The following is a 15,292-nucleotide window of genomic DNA, read 5'->3' on the forward strand; positions in this document are numbered from 1 at the left end:
GTGATGATCATTATTCTTCACCTTATGAAGATTTGATTATGCGCAGGGTAACTTATCAAAATGCCAAAAAATATTCTTCTAGTTGAGGATAATTTGATGAAATTAAAATATTCTGAGGCGGATAATTCTGAAGATAGTTTCATGTCGAAAATAAGGGTTAGGGTTCCTCTTGGTATGGTTTAGTTTTTCTTTTCTATTCCTATTCCTCATTGACGTGGCACACTTTTGTCAGGCCTTACGTATGACATGGCACGATAGATGGGGGGCACATGGGATCATGACAGGCTTCACCCCCTTCTTCTTACGGTGATCGGTGGGGTCCATCGACAAATCAAGTAGAGTTTACTGAACCCTGTTCAACCCAAGCGAGCATCACGCGCCGCGTTTAATAGCTGCTTGTGGCGCAAAGTCGGATGTTTTCCGAAACAAATGCTTGAAAACATGTCCGATTTGATTCTCTTAACAGAAACTTGGGAGTTAATTTCACTACCATGTTTTACGTTGACCTAATAACATCTACTTTCGAGGACAGATCTGTTTCCGCAAACCACAACATTTTCTCCATTAAAGATTCCAAGATTCGAGACTGGTAGAAGGAGACGCTTCTCCCCCATTAGTAGCCAACGCGAGGACCGACGCACAAGTTTCATAAGGGAATAGGCAGGGGAGAGAGAAAGAAAGAGATGGGGTGCTCGTTCTCGGGGCTGAACTCCTTCTATGACGCCGTCAACGGGGCCGGGGACGTTTGGATCAACGAGAATCGTTTCCGGATCGTGAGGCAGCTCGGAGAGGGGGGTTTCGCCTTCGTGTTCCTCGTTAAAGAGGTGGTCGCCGATGGCGCCGCTGGCCTCGCCCGCAAGAAGTCCATCAATCCTTCCCACGTCTCAGGTAATCGCCCTCTATATGCGATCTGGCTGCTCTAACTAAATCGCGATTCTGACGTAGTGCAATTGGTCTTCAGATTCTGATTTTTTTTTGGATCTATGTTGATGAATTGCATTGCTAATGTCTTGCTTTGTGTAAAACAAAAAGAGAGTTCTTTTTGCAAACGTTTCTATTGATCAGGTGCAAGCGTGAAGCCGTGATGGCTCAACAAATAAATTGGAAGGCACTCCATTGAAATTTCTGATAATATTTCTCCAGTAGTGCTTTTTTGACCAATTTATACTGCTAAAAAACGCGAGAGAAAAAAGTTATTTGTTTTTATGCTATTTGAGGTTAGTATTGACTAATATTATATGATTTACTGCATATCTTTAGATGATGGAACTTATGCCATGAAGAAAGTCATCATTCAAACAGAGGAGCAGCTGGAGATGGTTAAGCAGGAGATCCGTGTCTCGTCCCTCTTCAGCCATCCTAATCTGCTTCCCCTACTCGATCATGCGATCATTCCCGTAAAGGTACTTCTTTTGTATTTAGGTTGAACTTCTTGTTCAAATTTCTAGGTGTTCTTTGGTGTTAGGAAATCAGTATGCTTGGTTATAACTTTATCTAGATATCTAAACTGCCTTGGGACTAGGGACAGATGAAGTCGTTCATAATCGGTCTTTACCTTCATAATTCTGGGTGTGAACTCGTTCTACAAATTGCATTAATGGGAACTGTTATTGTAAGACATATACTGAAAATTAATATGCTCGGTGAACTCAACTAGTTACTTCAAAATTAGACATGATATAATTAATTTATTTTGTAGATGTCGGAAAAGATTCAGAAATCGAGAATGAAACTAATTTGCCATTATATATCCAACAAGATGATGATCGTTTTTGCACTATATATATATATATTGTTCTATCATTTTTTGGGGCTTTAGACACACATGTTTGGTCAACATAAGGTTAATAACCATGACTTTGACCAGTGAATTCCACCCCTATTTGAGCATTTTAGGATCCTAGTTTCTATTCTGCTGATAACTAAAAGCAATCTGCAAATTTTTTTTGTTAAGTCTTTCTTAAGCATGTTTACTGGATAGTTCCTTGAAGTTGTACCGATTTCTGAGACTTGTACCAAGGTATTTTATAAAAGTGGACAAATTGATCTATTTAATGGTGCGACTACGTGTTCACCTTGTTTTTGGATCATTTATGTGGGGACACTTCTACACTGCTTTGTTGACCACAATTATTGGCCATGCTGTCAAGAAAAGTTTATTAGTATTGTCATCATTATCTAATCTTTCTTTGCAACATGGCTTTTAGTTATTGGTTTAGTCTTGAGTCTTGACTCTAAATTGACAAGTTCTGGTTGAAGGTAATTTGAGAACATATAGCTTCTAAGATTCTTGAGTTATAGAAATGATTTTGGATCATTTGAGAAATGACTTATGGCTGGGTCATGATGAAGTTCCACTGTTCTGTCAGAAAAACATTGATGCCATTATCTGCTTACGTAATACACAAAAATGCATACTTTTCTGATTGTCAGGGAAAGTGCCGAGTGTTCACGTACTTGAAATTTTAACTTGTTTTTGAAGCCAAAACTTGAGTCACATATGGTGTTGGCAATATAGTTTTAGTTGTAATTTTTTTTTTCAAATATTATCATTGCAACCTCATAGGATCCCATATATTTGTGGTTCAGGAAAGAAAATTGTTACTGTTTTATATGGTATCATCACAAAATAAGAGAGGTGATTTGTCTTCAACAAGTTGTAATAGTTCAGTGATCTGTTTGTAGGGCACACATGATATATCACGGAAGCATGAAGCCTACTTATTGTTCCCGGTTCACTTGGATGGAACTTTACTTGACATTGCTACCATTATGCAATCAAAGAAGGAAAGCTTTACAACAACAACTGTTCTTCAGATTTTCAGACAGGTACTATTACATCTTCCTGTCTTCTTTTTGTATTTGGTTCTTTGATTCTGACTTTATGTAACTTGCAGAGGCTATTAACACTATGGCAGAATTGATTTTCAATTAGCATTATCTTGATCAGATATCTTAATCTTGGTGCAGTCTTAAATTCTTAGATGTCTATCTTGTTCCTTCTATATTGTTTCTATTATGATTTGGTTTATAATGGGTTAAAGTATCCCAATTCCCCAGATCATTTAGCCAGTGAAAATCATATGGAAACAGGGGCTGTTGCCTCCTCTCTATTCATGCTTAGTAGTATTGACAGTAAAATATAGGACTTCATCATACTTTAGAATTATTTAATTTCACAATAATAAAAATAGGATAATTTAAAAGTTTAAGGAGAGCCATGGGATAATAATTATGAGAACAAAATTGAAACAAATGAAAATTACTTAAGTTGCCCAAGGAAGGGTATTTTTTTTCATCTGCACTTACTGCTGTCAAAAAAGAAAGGTCGAAATCATGATGGATATGTTTCATAAGATAGAAGAGTTAATAAAAACTATTTGTATATTTGATATTTACAAACTATTCAAATGTAACATCAGCTTGAAAGGAAGTAGTGTCAGAAAATCGCTCGTCCTCTGTTGCTTTGATTGAGATTCAAATTATATTCACAGACCCACAAGGACTTACTAATTTCTTCTACAAGCTGGTTTTCAAGTTTTTGCACTTCATTATCTTCCTTTTCTATTATGTTGTAAGAAAGCATTCAGTTTGTTGAAGTGGACACATTGGCTTGCTGTTGTAAGAAAGCATTCAGTTTGTTGAAGTGGACACATTGGCTTGCAATCATTTGAGGCTGTTTCTACCTCATATATTCTAATTATAATATAGTGTCATAACTGCAACCAATTGGACCTTTATTTGTCCCTACACCCACCTGGGTCTTGATACTGTGGTTGAAAGGGAGAAATTGATGTTCTATGATTCTACATTATTAACTCCGCATTTGCTCCCAGCTATATGTTCAGTGAAACATAGTACAACAATTTCTTTTGACTGGAATGTCATTCCTGACAAAGCATTTTAGTATCTACTGCAAAAGATCTGTAATCACTTGTTCTGCGTTGAGAAACTGTTGTCATTCTTGTAAATTTACACAGATTTATGTTAAGAGAACTATTGGTCGATTTATCGTTGTAATGTTTGTCTGGTTTCATTTAAAGTATGGTGTCCAGGAGTTAAGTTTGTTGTCATTTAAACATGCCTATATTGTCTCTTATGTTCAGTTCCTCTTCAGTCTCTATTTCTTGATAAATTTACCATTCACGTCATATTTAATTACGACACTGACATCCTGCATTCTGTTTGCATACAGCTTTGTGCTGGTCTGAAGCACATGCACAGCTTTGATCCTCCATATGCTCATAATGATGTGAAACCTGGTAATGTTCTCATAACTCACAGGAAGGGACAACCTCCTCTTGCTATTTTAATGGATTTTGGAAGTGCACGCCCTGCAAGGAAAGAAATTCGTTCGAGATCAGAGGCTTTACAGTTACAGGTATGGGTCTCTTCTATAGAAAATTTTGGTAAATAAAAAAAAGATATATTGTTATATATGTACTGATTGTCATAGTCTCAAAAAGGTTTGAATCATCAAGATCATAAGAGAGACACTAGACTGATTTCAAACTGAATTTTCTTTTGCTTCTGTAGTTTATCAATTATGTTTGAAGAGCTAAGTTGGAATTGAACCACTGAAATATCCAAAAGGAAACTTCAAAGTATTGAGAATGGTAACAGTTTCGAAATAAAAAAAAGCACACTGTATCATTTTATGTGTTGGTGCCTTCCTTGATAATTCTTCAAATTTTCTCAAATTGGTCTAGTAATCTAGCTGCAATATACACAGGCCTTTACCAACTACTTTTGGCAGTCACAGTATCTACTTCCATCTTCTAATACATTAACCTGGTTAACATAAAAAGAAATGTTGCCGTTCAACAAGCTGATGGAGTCTTTAACATGCTTCCACCGGTTTATTTAATGAATTTCTGTATAGGAATGGGCCAGTGAGCACTGTTCTGCACCCTTCCGTGCTCCTGAGCTGTGGGACTGTCCAAGCCATGCTGATATTGATGAGAGGACAGATATCTGGTCGCTCGGTTGTACCCTGTATGCGATAATGTGAGTATTTATATGCCTTGTATTATATGCTTGAACGGTATGCAATTTTCTTATTGATTATTATGTCATCCTTGTATTTTGCTCGCATTTAGTGTCATTTTCATTCTGTTGTGTTTTACATATGTTATTTGTTGTACTTCATTCTTCAAAATTTGTACATGCAAAATGACCAAATAATCACTTTCGCTTAACAAGATAGACCGCTTTAAACCAAAAAATAGTATTGCATTGGCAAATATGGATGATGGATGCTGGCTATCTATGTGTTCTAAGTTAATGTCAAACTAAGTTTTTTTTTTTTTTTTGAAATTTACTCTTTCCATTCAGACAATACATAACACGCGCACATGATGTTCATTGGACTTAAAACTCGACTTTCTCACTGCACACACACTGTGCCTTAACCATATATCCTCAGTGATAATATCAATTCTAAAGTGAATCCACTACTTTTCATCTAGAAGTAACTATTCTCTGCTATTATCACTCGAATCCCTTGATGTTTGGAGTTAAATATTCACATCAGTGTGAAAAGAGAACAATACAGCACGATGCTGCTGATATAATTGAATGCCAAGATGAAGTCAAAAGTCGTACAACTAATATGATACTTTGGTACCGTACAGGTTGCAATGTGAAAATTCACGATTTAAAATCATAAAACATTCCACGGTCAGTAATATATATTGTAGGATTTCTGATGCCTGACGTTTGTATCGTACTATATTCTCTATATAGTTAAAATGACCTTTTCTTCACTTTGTTCATTTTCCCTTACAGAACACATAGGGAGTACAGTATTGTTGATTATATTTACGAGGAACCTTAATCATTGTTATAGGAAAAATGTTTTAACTGAAAAATGTTGCTGAGGGTGGAGATTGTAGGACACAGAACAGCTGCTTCATTTTGGTGAAAACACACGGGGCTGATGGGCATATTAGTATTTCGATTTTTCCCTATGGAGAGATCAATTAAGTTTGGTGATTCTCATTGGTAGAAACATTCAAATCCTTCACAAACTAGTCTTTCACCAAATTCCACTGATTGAGCAGAATAATTTCTTCTTACTGATACCCTTAACATCTCTCCTGTTATCTTTTGTTGGATCTTGCAGGTACGGAACATCACCATTTGAGTATGCACTCGGTGAATCCGGAGGAAGCTTACAGTTAGCCGTCATGAATGCACAGATTAAATGGCCATCTGGACACAACCCTCCTTATCCTGAGAACCTCCACCAGTTTGTGCTCTGGATGTTACAGCCCCAACCCGCAATGCGGCCGAACATCGACGATATAATCATTCATGTCGACAAGCTCATATTGAAATTCTCATCTTAAATACCAAAAAAAAAATGTTAAAAGGATTGTTCTTTGTAACTTACTGTTAGTTGTTTTCTATGCCATAAGATAGACAATATATTCGTTGACAGCCGGTAAGTGATGTTGTAATTTCAAGATACATCGTTAACTCTGGTGTTTGTGAAAATTCCTTGTGGTATGTTCTTTTAAGCATTTGTCAAGCATTCACGAGTACCTCTCGGTGGATTCAGTTCTGTACCTGTTGAAGCCAATAGACACTGAGAAATAAATAAATCTTTTTTTTTTCTTTTGGCAAAGGTAAATATATACCAATGTTTTTTTATGTAAAAAAGATTGACAGGTGATGTTTTAAATCCTCAATTGGATGAATTAATATTTTAAATATAAAATTTATCGAATGAAATTGCAGAATGAAAGCAATTGTTTATTGGAATAATGTAATTGCATAAATATTTCAACTAGAGTGGCTCAGCCATTACATATTTACTGGGAACAGGTCTTACTGATCCTTTCGTGTACAAAAGGTTCGCTCGTCACTTTGACACTTGTACAAAAATACGTATCCGAGAAGACTCGATACTCTTATGGCCGATGGTTTCGGATCCGGACCGGCTATCCTGAACCGAACCGGAAATAACACCGGTAATTGGGTCTAGTTTGGCGTCCCCCGAACCGGACGACGCATAGGGATTTCTGGAGTCGATCGAAGGGAGGGCGGTGATGGCGGAGGCGGAGAAGAAGAGGGAGGCGGTGATGGCGGAGGAGGAGAAGAGGAGGGAGGCGGGGAGACACGAGCTTGCGGAATCCTTGGCCGATCTCTTCACCAGTATATCCGCCATGATCAAAGGCGAACTCGAGGTCCACCATTGAATCTTCTCTTCGATTCGTTTCCGTGATTTCATATGTTGGTATCTTGTGACAAGTAGTTACCTAATTTTATTGAAAATTGTGGATTGTTGTCATTTATTTCTATCAAAATTGCTTCTTTCGGACTCGTCTTCAGGATTTAGAGGTTCTTCTGCAGAGTCATTTTGGGAATTCGGTTTATTGTGACAGAAGGGTATATTTTGTGTTGCTTGTCCTATTGGTATGAACTCGCATCGACTATGAAAGAGTTCAAACAAAAATCTCTTCAGATCAAACTATGTACAGTTTTTTAATTGCTTGCAGACCAAAACTGTTGATCCTCAAATCATGCTCTCACCTTAATTTGTTTCTTTTTATTACCTTTATGATGATTACTCTTTAGAAAGATTATTAACTTCCATCATTATAGTTCAGTTATCTGTTCTCGTCAGTCATGCTTTAACATTGTTCCTCTTCTCTCCGTGGCTGAAAGAAATTCTTGTGAGTGAAGACATTTGGTTGTCACACCATTCCTGAATTGGCACCTAGTTGACATTTTTAGTTAACTTCCACAAAGAGTAAAATAAACTTATCATTATTTTGGACGACCATACAATAGTGGTGTACTTATTCTGCATCTTGTGGCAAAAGGCCTAGCCCATTCGGTCTGAATGTAGTTCATATGAAATAACCTTATGTTAACAATAAGCACTATTGTCTCCGTTGAGATATCTGAGTTTGTTAGTGCATTGTTGCATTAGTGATAGGTCTCAAGTTTGAATCCACGTGTAAGCGTCATGTATGCCATTTGATGTAATGGAATATACAAAAAAAAAAGCACTATTAGAGCCAACAATAGCATACTTCTTAGAAATTACAGAAGAGAGGTAGGCTGCATTAATGCAAGATGGAGGTAACACCTCTCGAGAGTAGCATCAGAGATAGCATACGAGATATTGGCAATCAACACAATAGTGCCAACTGTCTGTCTGTTTAGCAGGAAATAACCCTCAATAGGGTAAGCGATGTGAAGGATTAATTCGGACATAAACTAGTTGGGATTTGAAAGACCTATGGCTCCTCGTTTTTCTTTAGCTATGTGTTTGAACATATTTTTTCTTGTAGCGCTTTCTACTCTTCTCTTTTTATGATTAGGTATGTTATTCATATCATTTGTGAATGCAGAAGATCAATGACAACGACGCCTGAGTTGCTAGTATTGGCACTTAATGATGTGTATGATGGCAGAGTAGCATCAAATGCTATCACATTCATGATTAATTAATTGCTAAATTTTTACAAGGGAAAGCCCCATTCTATCTACAATAATGTTGAACTGACCAAGAGGGCCTTGCTCATGCATTGGCTACAGTTATGATTATTGAACTGATGACACTGGGGAAACCAAGCATTTCTGAGTATTTTCCCTTCTGTTTACAATATCTGATTTGGACTTGAATCTTAAATTGTATTAAATGGATCTTAATTTCTAAATTTAGTAGGAAAATTTTGAAGAATGTCCTGATATTAAGCATTTTGGTACTGGAAACACAGGTTCCTTTTCTAGCTATATTCCATTGTAAATTTAAGAAGCACCTCTAAGATGTTTGCATGTGTGTGATGCAAAAGAACTATCCAGTAGATTGTTAAAAAAAAAATGTTATTATTATCTTCTATTACAGTTTGCCTAAATGCAATTCTCGTGTCAATCTATATATCAACAACAACAACAACAAGAAGCTGCAGTGTCCCCTATGTGTTCATTCAGTTAATGGAGCAACATTTTTTTACTCATATACTCCTAGTGGAATATGTTCTGAAAAATGAGTCAACACGCTAGGCATTATAATGTTTACTTTTCCTTTATCCACCAAACAGGGAAAGAAATTTATGTTCATGATTCATGATAAATTATGATAGAGGGTAAAATGAGGAAGAATCCTTTATGGTATTGATATATGCTCAAGATATCTACAGTAAGAAGAGGTGGAATAATTATTATAGTGGTATGAGGAGAGGTAGAGGGAGATGAAAAAAGATTTTAATAGAAACTAGACTCTAACTGATGTTGTTGTTGATTCATGATGAATTTGTTAGCACTTTACGACCTTGTTGTTGATTCATGATGAATTTGTTTTGTAAATGATCCATATGTTTCCTGCCTAAAAAATGTGTGTATGCTAGATGATGCAAGCATGATCCCATTTCATCTTTTTCTGCCTATGAACTTTTATCATAAATAAATTTCTATCCATCTGATACTTGTGTGGGAACAACCACAATTTTCTCATTATAATGAAGATTTTTTCCATTTCAGGGAACAAATAATCAACTATTGCTCCTGGAAAAAATGAACCAGAGAGTAGCTGAGGAATACAATGGATATGGAGATGTCGCAGCTGGCCTGAGAGTCTTTGTTGAGCAACTATGTGAGAAAAATCATGGATTTGAAGAGTATGTCCAGCAAATTGAGAAGATAGACCAGCAACTTACTGAATTTGAAGCTGTTGTATCAATGCTTGATAAATATGTTTCTTTACTTGAAAAGAAGGTACAATCTGCACATCATAATATTCCTACTTAAACTTTGATTTGCAAGTTTAAGTAATCATATTTTTCCTTTCTGAATCAGTCATTAAAATTGATGCTTGTTTGGAGCCTTTGGGCTGTCTCTTGTTTACCAGTGGTAATACTAATGACAAAGAACGTTTTCTTTTTGCTGTAACATATTGTGTTTTAGATGGTTGACAAAGTGTATCACACTAATTATATATAACCTTTTCGACCTTTAATCAGAGAAGGGAAGGTTTGTGAACTTATGGTGATATGAACCAGAGATTTAGTTTTTCATTCTCAGCTAATAAGTCTTCAAGCAGTCTATCGAGAAAGCACATTAGAACATTAGAATGGAGTGGATCTTTTTTTCGTTTGAGCTACTGTAATAATATGATACTGTTGTGAAATTCTGCATCAATCGAAATAGAAAATATTCTTCGTATCGATAATAATTATAAAAATATTTTTAATCATAAGTAGCTAATAAAAGTTCAGTTTATTGTCTTTTTCTTCGCTATTGCTACTTGAATTATCCTACTTATTTTTGAGCATCTAAGGATCAAAATTAAGTAGACACGGTTAAAATTAAACTTAATCTTATGAATAAAGAGTTTAATTTTTTTATGAATAAAATAGATATCATCTAAAAAGTTAAAAAGACTTGTTAATTTTTATCTTTCTTTTATGAATACAATATTATACTCTTATTTTCTATAAATAGACCAGAAAATATAGATCAGAGTGATTGAGTGGAAAACGAATGCTAACGATAAAGTATTTGGATAAAAGATAATGTGTATATAAGTAGTATCTTAGCTGGAAAACGTTGTTATATTGATATACTTCCTATACCAAATACATCACATAGTTACCTCATCATCGTCCTCGTCGATATGTAACTCTTCCGTGTATGGAATGTACCTACTTCGCTAAATTACTTATCGATAGAGGAGGAAGGCGATTGATTAAATGGAGTCGGCCTCAAGATCTGGCGGGGACGAAGACGAGCCTGGGAGATATCTGGGATCATCTCGAAGAGGTTTGCTTGAGACAAAAATAGTCTATTCACGGCTCAAATCTATTCTGCTAAACAGTTCTAAAGAAGGGAAGATGGGGGAAGGAGAGGGCGGCGGACTAAACTGCAGCTGCTAACGGATGAAACTACAGTAGCAGATGACGTTGTCGACGGCGACAAACGGAGCTGTAACATCGGACGGAACGAACGACGGCGGTGGGCGGAGGGAACGAAGGTAGGGTTTCATTTTCACCTCTGCTTTCTTTCAGTGGGTCGGGTTGGGGCTGTCAGGTCACAGCGTTAGTTGGTTCCATTGAACCAACTTATCAAGTCCAATCGAACGCTCGAGGCGCCCAACGCCTGGGCTCAGGCGAGCGCCGGAGCAGCGCTTGAAGGGGTTTTGCGAGGCGCTCAGGCCTCACCTCACCTTGCCCGACATAATTGGCAAAGGTTGACGAAGCATGTGATTTCAGAGACTTGAGCTTCACAATTCCAACAAAAGGTGTGAAAGAGAATAATCCATCAGCATTTCAATCAGAGAGAGGAGAAACTTTTTACTGCCTGACGATTTAGCCTTCAGTGTCTTTCCTACCAATAGCATCTCCAGGTGATTGTGCAGGTGTATGTAAGTTTTAGAGACAGAGGGGGGGGAGGGGGCACAATAAATTACCTGTGATCTCTGACATAGATGGCATTGATGGAAGTAGACCTTGTTCCCCCCTTGGTTTGAAGAAATGACTGTAACATAAGCCGAGACGTAGAATCGGGATATTTCTGAACAAGTGACTGAGAATCAGAGACATACACATGAGTAATTGTAAATTGTATGTCTGGATAAGTTTAGAGTTTAAATGCTAGTCTTAGATACAGCTATGGATTGACCCAGTGGCCGGAGCTATTGGTATTTTGAATGCCACCTTCAGTTCTGCACGAAAATTACTTGGCAAGGGCCTCAGGCATTCCGACTGTAAACAGGTTGATAAACGTTGAAAGGCCTATGGATCCTTTGATCATTTTGCCGCTTTTGTTCTCTGTTGTTGTAGGGTGATGATTTGGGTGATTGAAGTTAGCGTCATCTTTTTCTGATTTATTTTCTGATTTTTTAAAAATGTGATTGCCAATTTACATGTTAAGTTAGCGTCATCTTTTCTTATTGACCTATGTAAGTGCATACAAGACGAATGTCCAGTTCTTGTCTGGGAACCCCTCACAATTTCCTGCCAAGGTGCATAGGTCATGTAAATTTGCATTTAGTTATTTTGGATCTTCAAATTAATACTCCCCAGATCATATCTGGCTTGACTTTTTGAGAAAGCTAAAGTCAATTTTGGTTGTTGTCTATGCTTCAGAACTTCTGTCAAGGCCTTCTTCGTGGGTAGATTATATCTTGTTCCTAAATGTGGAATTAGCTCCTTATGTGTTACCTGCAAACAGGTTTCTGACCATAATTCCACAAGTAGTAGCTAGTATGGGATTAGATCAGTCTGAAGCCAGCATTTCTGTGCAAATTAGCCTCAGTAGACGTGCAATCAGAAGACCTACCGGTACTAACATGCTGAACACAAAGGTATGTATTAATCTACTTGTTCTTTGTCATTTGTCTAGAAACTGAATTAGAGAACACGATCACGAAATATGCTGAACGTGCATATATGTGACTCTCTTCTAATTTTCCATGGTATTCAATGCTACTGGGCAAATGCACCACAGATTTATGTGTTCTATATGTAAATTATTTTTCATATTTTTAATGGATTATAATTGTTGACTTTGGATGAATAATATCATACAGAATAATTGGCTTGTGTTAGATGAATAATTGGCTTATGTTCATTAAATAATTAACTTCATTTATTATTTTGAAGGGAAATGGTTTGACTATTTTACACCAAGACTCCTCGTGATAACAAATTGGCTTTAGAGCACTCCTAAGTCCGCTTAAATGTCTGGGACCTCACTTTTTTTCCATCCACCATTGATCACCGTGATGAAAGATCCTATCTGGCAATCAGGTGGCAGAAAATTGCTTAGTCAGCTTCAAGGTAGCACAGGAGATGACATGTCTGACAAGTTATCCAAGAAAATTGGAAGGATACCTCTTGTGTGTTGATTCTTTTGCACGATGACTCCTTGCAAGTTACTCCTGAAGAACTCCTGGTTCGTTGGAATTTCCTCTGACCTCTTTGTGTTCATCCACCATGATCGTAGACTCATGTAAGATCAGTTAATTGCATCATAATGTTTATGGCCTGAAAACCTAAACTGATTGACGTGATATATTTTAGTTTCTCACTATAATTTGTTAATCAATATTTAGTATCATACTGCAAGTATTATTATTGATAGATATAACAAGACAATAATTACAGTCATGTATTTTACTGCATTGTTAGCTTCCTGGAGAATTATCTGAGATATCATTGTTACTTGTGCTCTTGGTGTTGTTACCTCTCGTTTAGAGACACGGAGATAACAAGATGAAACCTAAGCTTTTCTTGTTCAACCCCACCCGTTTCTCCTGGACATTGTTGCTTTCCCTAAATTTAGTTGAGATGTGTTAGGTTTCTGGCCTAATTAGTTTCATATTGGACCTACCATGTTAAGTTTTGTGTAAAAGGTCGAAAAGTAAGTGATGTAAGTAGGATTCGAGCCTAGAACTTTGTGATAAATTGTTAAAGTCTTGACACTTTCTATCATGTCAAATGTTGCTAAAAGAAACATGCTTGGGTGTTTAATCACTAGTTCCTCATCTCATTGTAGGATTACATTGTCCGGTCAACTGTGCTGAGAGAGCAAAACCGGGGAGTCTGAACAAGCTGGAAAGAGGTGAAAGGTCGATACCAGCTATGCCGGTGATGCTCTAAGAGCCTCTTTGTTCTTTGGTATTTGCATATTCCTTGAAGAGTTTTATAATGACATGTCTGAGTTCTTGTGGCCTTCACCATGAATCTTTTGTCGTAGGTGGAAGTCTGTGGGTGTGAATTGCACTCATCAAGACACTGCAAGGGGTTTCATTTTTTTCTTCGTGATATGTTTGCCGAAGCTGTAAATTAGCCAATTATGGTGGAACTCGATGTCATCAGTACCATGGAATGAAGTGACATGCTAGCTGGCCAAGATAGAGGGATAAGAAAGAGGGGTAATGTCTTCACAATCTTCCAGTAATTTTCCAGTATGTTATTAACCTCAGTCTGTACAGTGTTATAACAGCAAAACTAGTGTGTTTCAGGATCACCATCTCCACTCCGTCATGTCCGTCTGACCAATCCTGCAAATGTACACAATATATTCAGCTCAAATGTCTCTTAAAATTACCAAATAAAAGAGCGTCTATATGTACTACACTAAATTATAGTGGAATAAATATGACATGTGCATAAAGTAATAAAAGTATTTATTGTAGCTTAACTTGTTTTCCGGTGGAAGGATTGTCTCACTTTGCTGAGGGTGAGAGGGTTCCCGATCCCTTTCGGGCATCTTCTCGTCATCCTTCTTCCCATGGCTACCTTCTCCCTGCTGCAGACCAACCCGATGACTGTGACGGTCGGCATGCCTGTACCCAGCGCCGTGCCGATCCCTTTCGGGCATCTTCTCGCCTTCCCCCGTCGCTCTCCTCCCTACGTCTCTCCCGCGGCGTTTCGTCCCTCTCCACTTCCCGGCTCCTGCTCTGCCCCGTTTCTGTATCACGCTGTGTCTCCCGATCTGTTTCCGGCTTCGCCCTATCCTTCTTCTCGTTGCTCGCTTCTCCCTGCTGCACAGAATCTTCCCCTTTGCTCGGCTGCTCTTCAACTCCCCACCGCGCCCCAATTCCAGGATTTGGCCACATCTCAGCCGCTCCAGCAGACGTCGTTTCCGACCCGAGGAAAGCCGGGTTCACAGTAGGAAGCATCGATACAAAGAAACCCGGGTTCACAGTAAGAGGAGCAGCCGAAACCGGGGGGCATGGAGCAGCCGGGTTCACAGTAGGAGGGGAAAGAGGAGCCGCAGACGAAACTGAGGGCCATTGAAGCATCGATCCAAAGAATGCCGGGTTCACAGTAGGAGAAAGAGGAGCAGCCCAAACTGGGGGACATGTAGCAGCCGGGTTCACAGTAGGAGGAGAACGAGCAACGGCCGAAACTAGGGGACATGGAGTAGCCGGGTTTGCACTAAGAGGGGAAAGAGGAGCCGCAGACGAAACTTGGGGCCATTGAAGCATCGATCCAAAGAATGCCGGGTTCACAGTAGGAGAAAGAGGAGCAGCCCAAAATGGGGGACATGTAGCAGCCGGGTTCACAGTAGGAGGAGAACGAGCAACGGCCGAAACTAGGGGACATGGAGCAGCCGGGTTCACAGTAGCCGCAGACGAAACTTGGGGCCATTGAAGCATCGATCCAAAGAATGCCGGGTTCACAGTAGGAGAAAGAGGAGCAGCCCAAACTGGGGGACATGTAGCAGCCGGGTTCACAATAGGAGAAAGAAGAGGAGCAGCCGAGACTGGGGGACATTGAAGCATCGATCCAAAGAAAGACGGGTTCACAGGAGGAGGAAGAGCCACAACTGG

At 38.4% G+C, this 15,292-nt stretch overlaps 2 protein-coding genes and 1 long non-coding RNA gene across 8 annotated transcripts; 2 read left to right on the top strand and 1 right to left on the bottom strand.

The window, feature by feature from the left end:
• The first annotated feature begins 567 nt into the window (after positions 1–567).
• Positions 568–6,545, top strand: LOC103996286 (uncharacterized). Its single transcript, XM_009417175.3, has 6 exons — positions 568–888; positions 1,261–1,403; positions 2,686–2,829; positions 4,196–4,381; positions 4,883–5,007; positions 6,125–6,545. Exons 1-6 carry the CDS (start codon positions 684–686, stop codon positions 6,348–6,350), a joined length of 1,029 nt encoding a protein of 342 aa, XP_009415450.2. The 5' UTR covers positions 568–683; the 3' UTR covers positions 6,351–6,545.
• A 458-nt stretch (positions 6,546–7,003) lies between these two features.
• On the top strand, positions 7,004–14,151 carry LOC103996285 (biogenesis of lysosome-related organelles complex 1 subunit 2). Of its 6 annotated transcripts, none has more exons than XR_010499020.1 (6): positions 7,004–7,190; positions 9,496–9,729; positions 12,184–12,316; positions 12,615–12,963; positions 13,510–13,631; positions 13,711–14,151. XR_010499020.1 is itself a non-coding variant. In XM_009417174.3 (2 exons), exons 1-2 carry the CDS (start codon positions 7,053–7,055, stop codon positions 9,760–9,762), a joined length of 405 nt encoding a protein of 134 aa, XP_009415449.1. In that variant the 5' UTR covers positions 7,005–7,052; the 3' UTR covers positions 9,763–9,903. The 6 variants fall into 6 exon arrangements, 1 of the variants encoding a protein (XP_009415449.1); XR_010499018.1 differs by having other exon boundaries at positions 13,510–13,601; XR_010499021.1 differs by having other exon boundaries at positions 12,615–12,906.
• LOC103996284 (uncharacterized) lies at positions 13,843–15,242 on the bottom strand. The gene is made up of 2 exons (XR_010499023.1): positions 14,159–15,242; positions 13,843–14,017 (listed from the first exon to the last, which is right to left on the bottom strand). It is a non-coding gene; the product is annotated as an uncharacterized LOC103996284 (long non-coding RNA).
• Positions 15,243–15,292: the final 50 nt, after the last annotated feature.

Source organism: Musa acuminata, chromosome BXJ3-8 (genome assembly GCF_036884655.1).
Source record: "Musa acuminata AAA Group cultivar baxijiao chromosome BXJ3-8, Cavendish_Baxijiao_AAA, whole genome shotgun sequence".
NCBI lineage: Eukaryota > Viridiplantae > Streptophyta > Magnoliopsida > Zingiberales > Musaceae > Musa > Musa acuminata.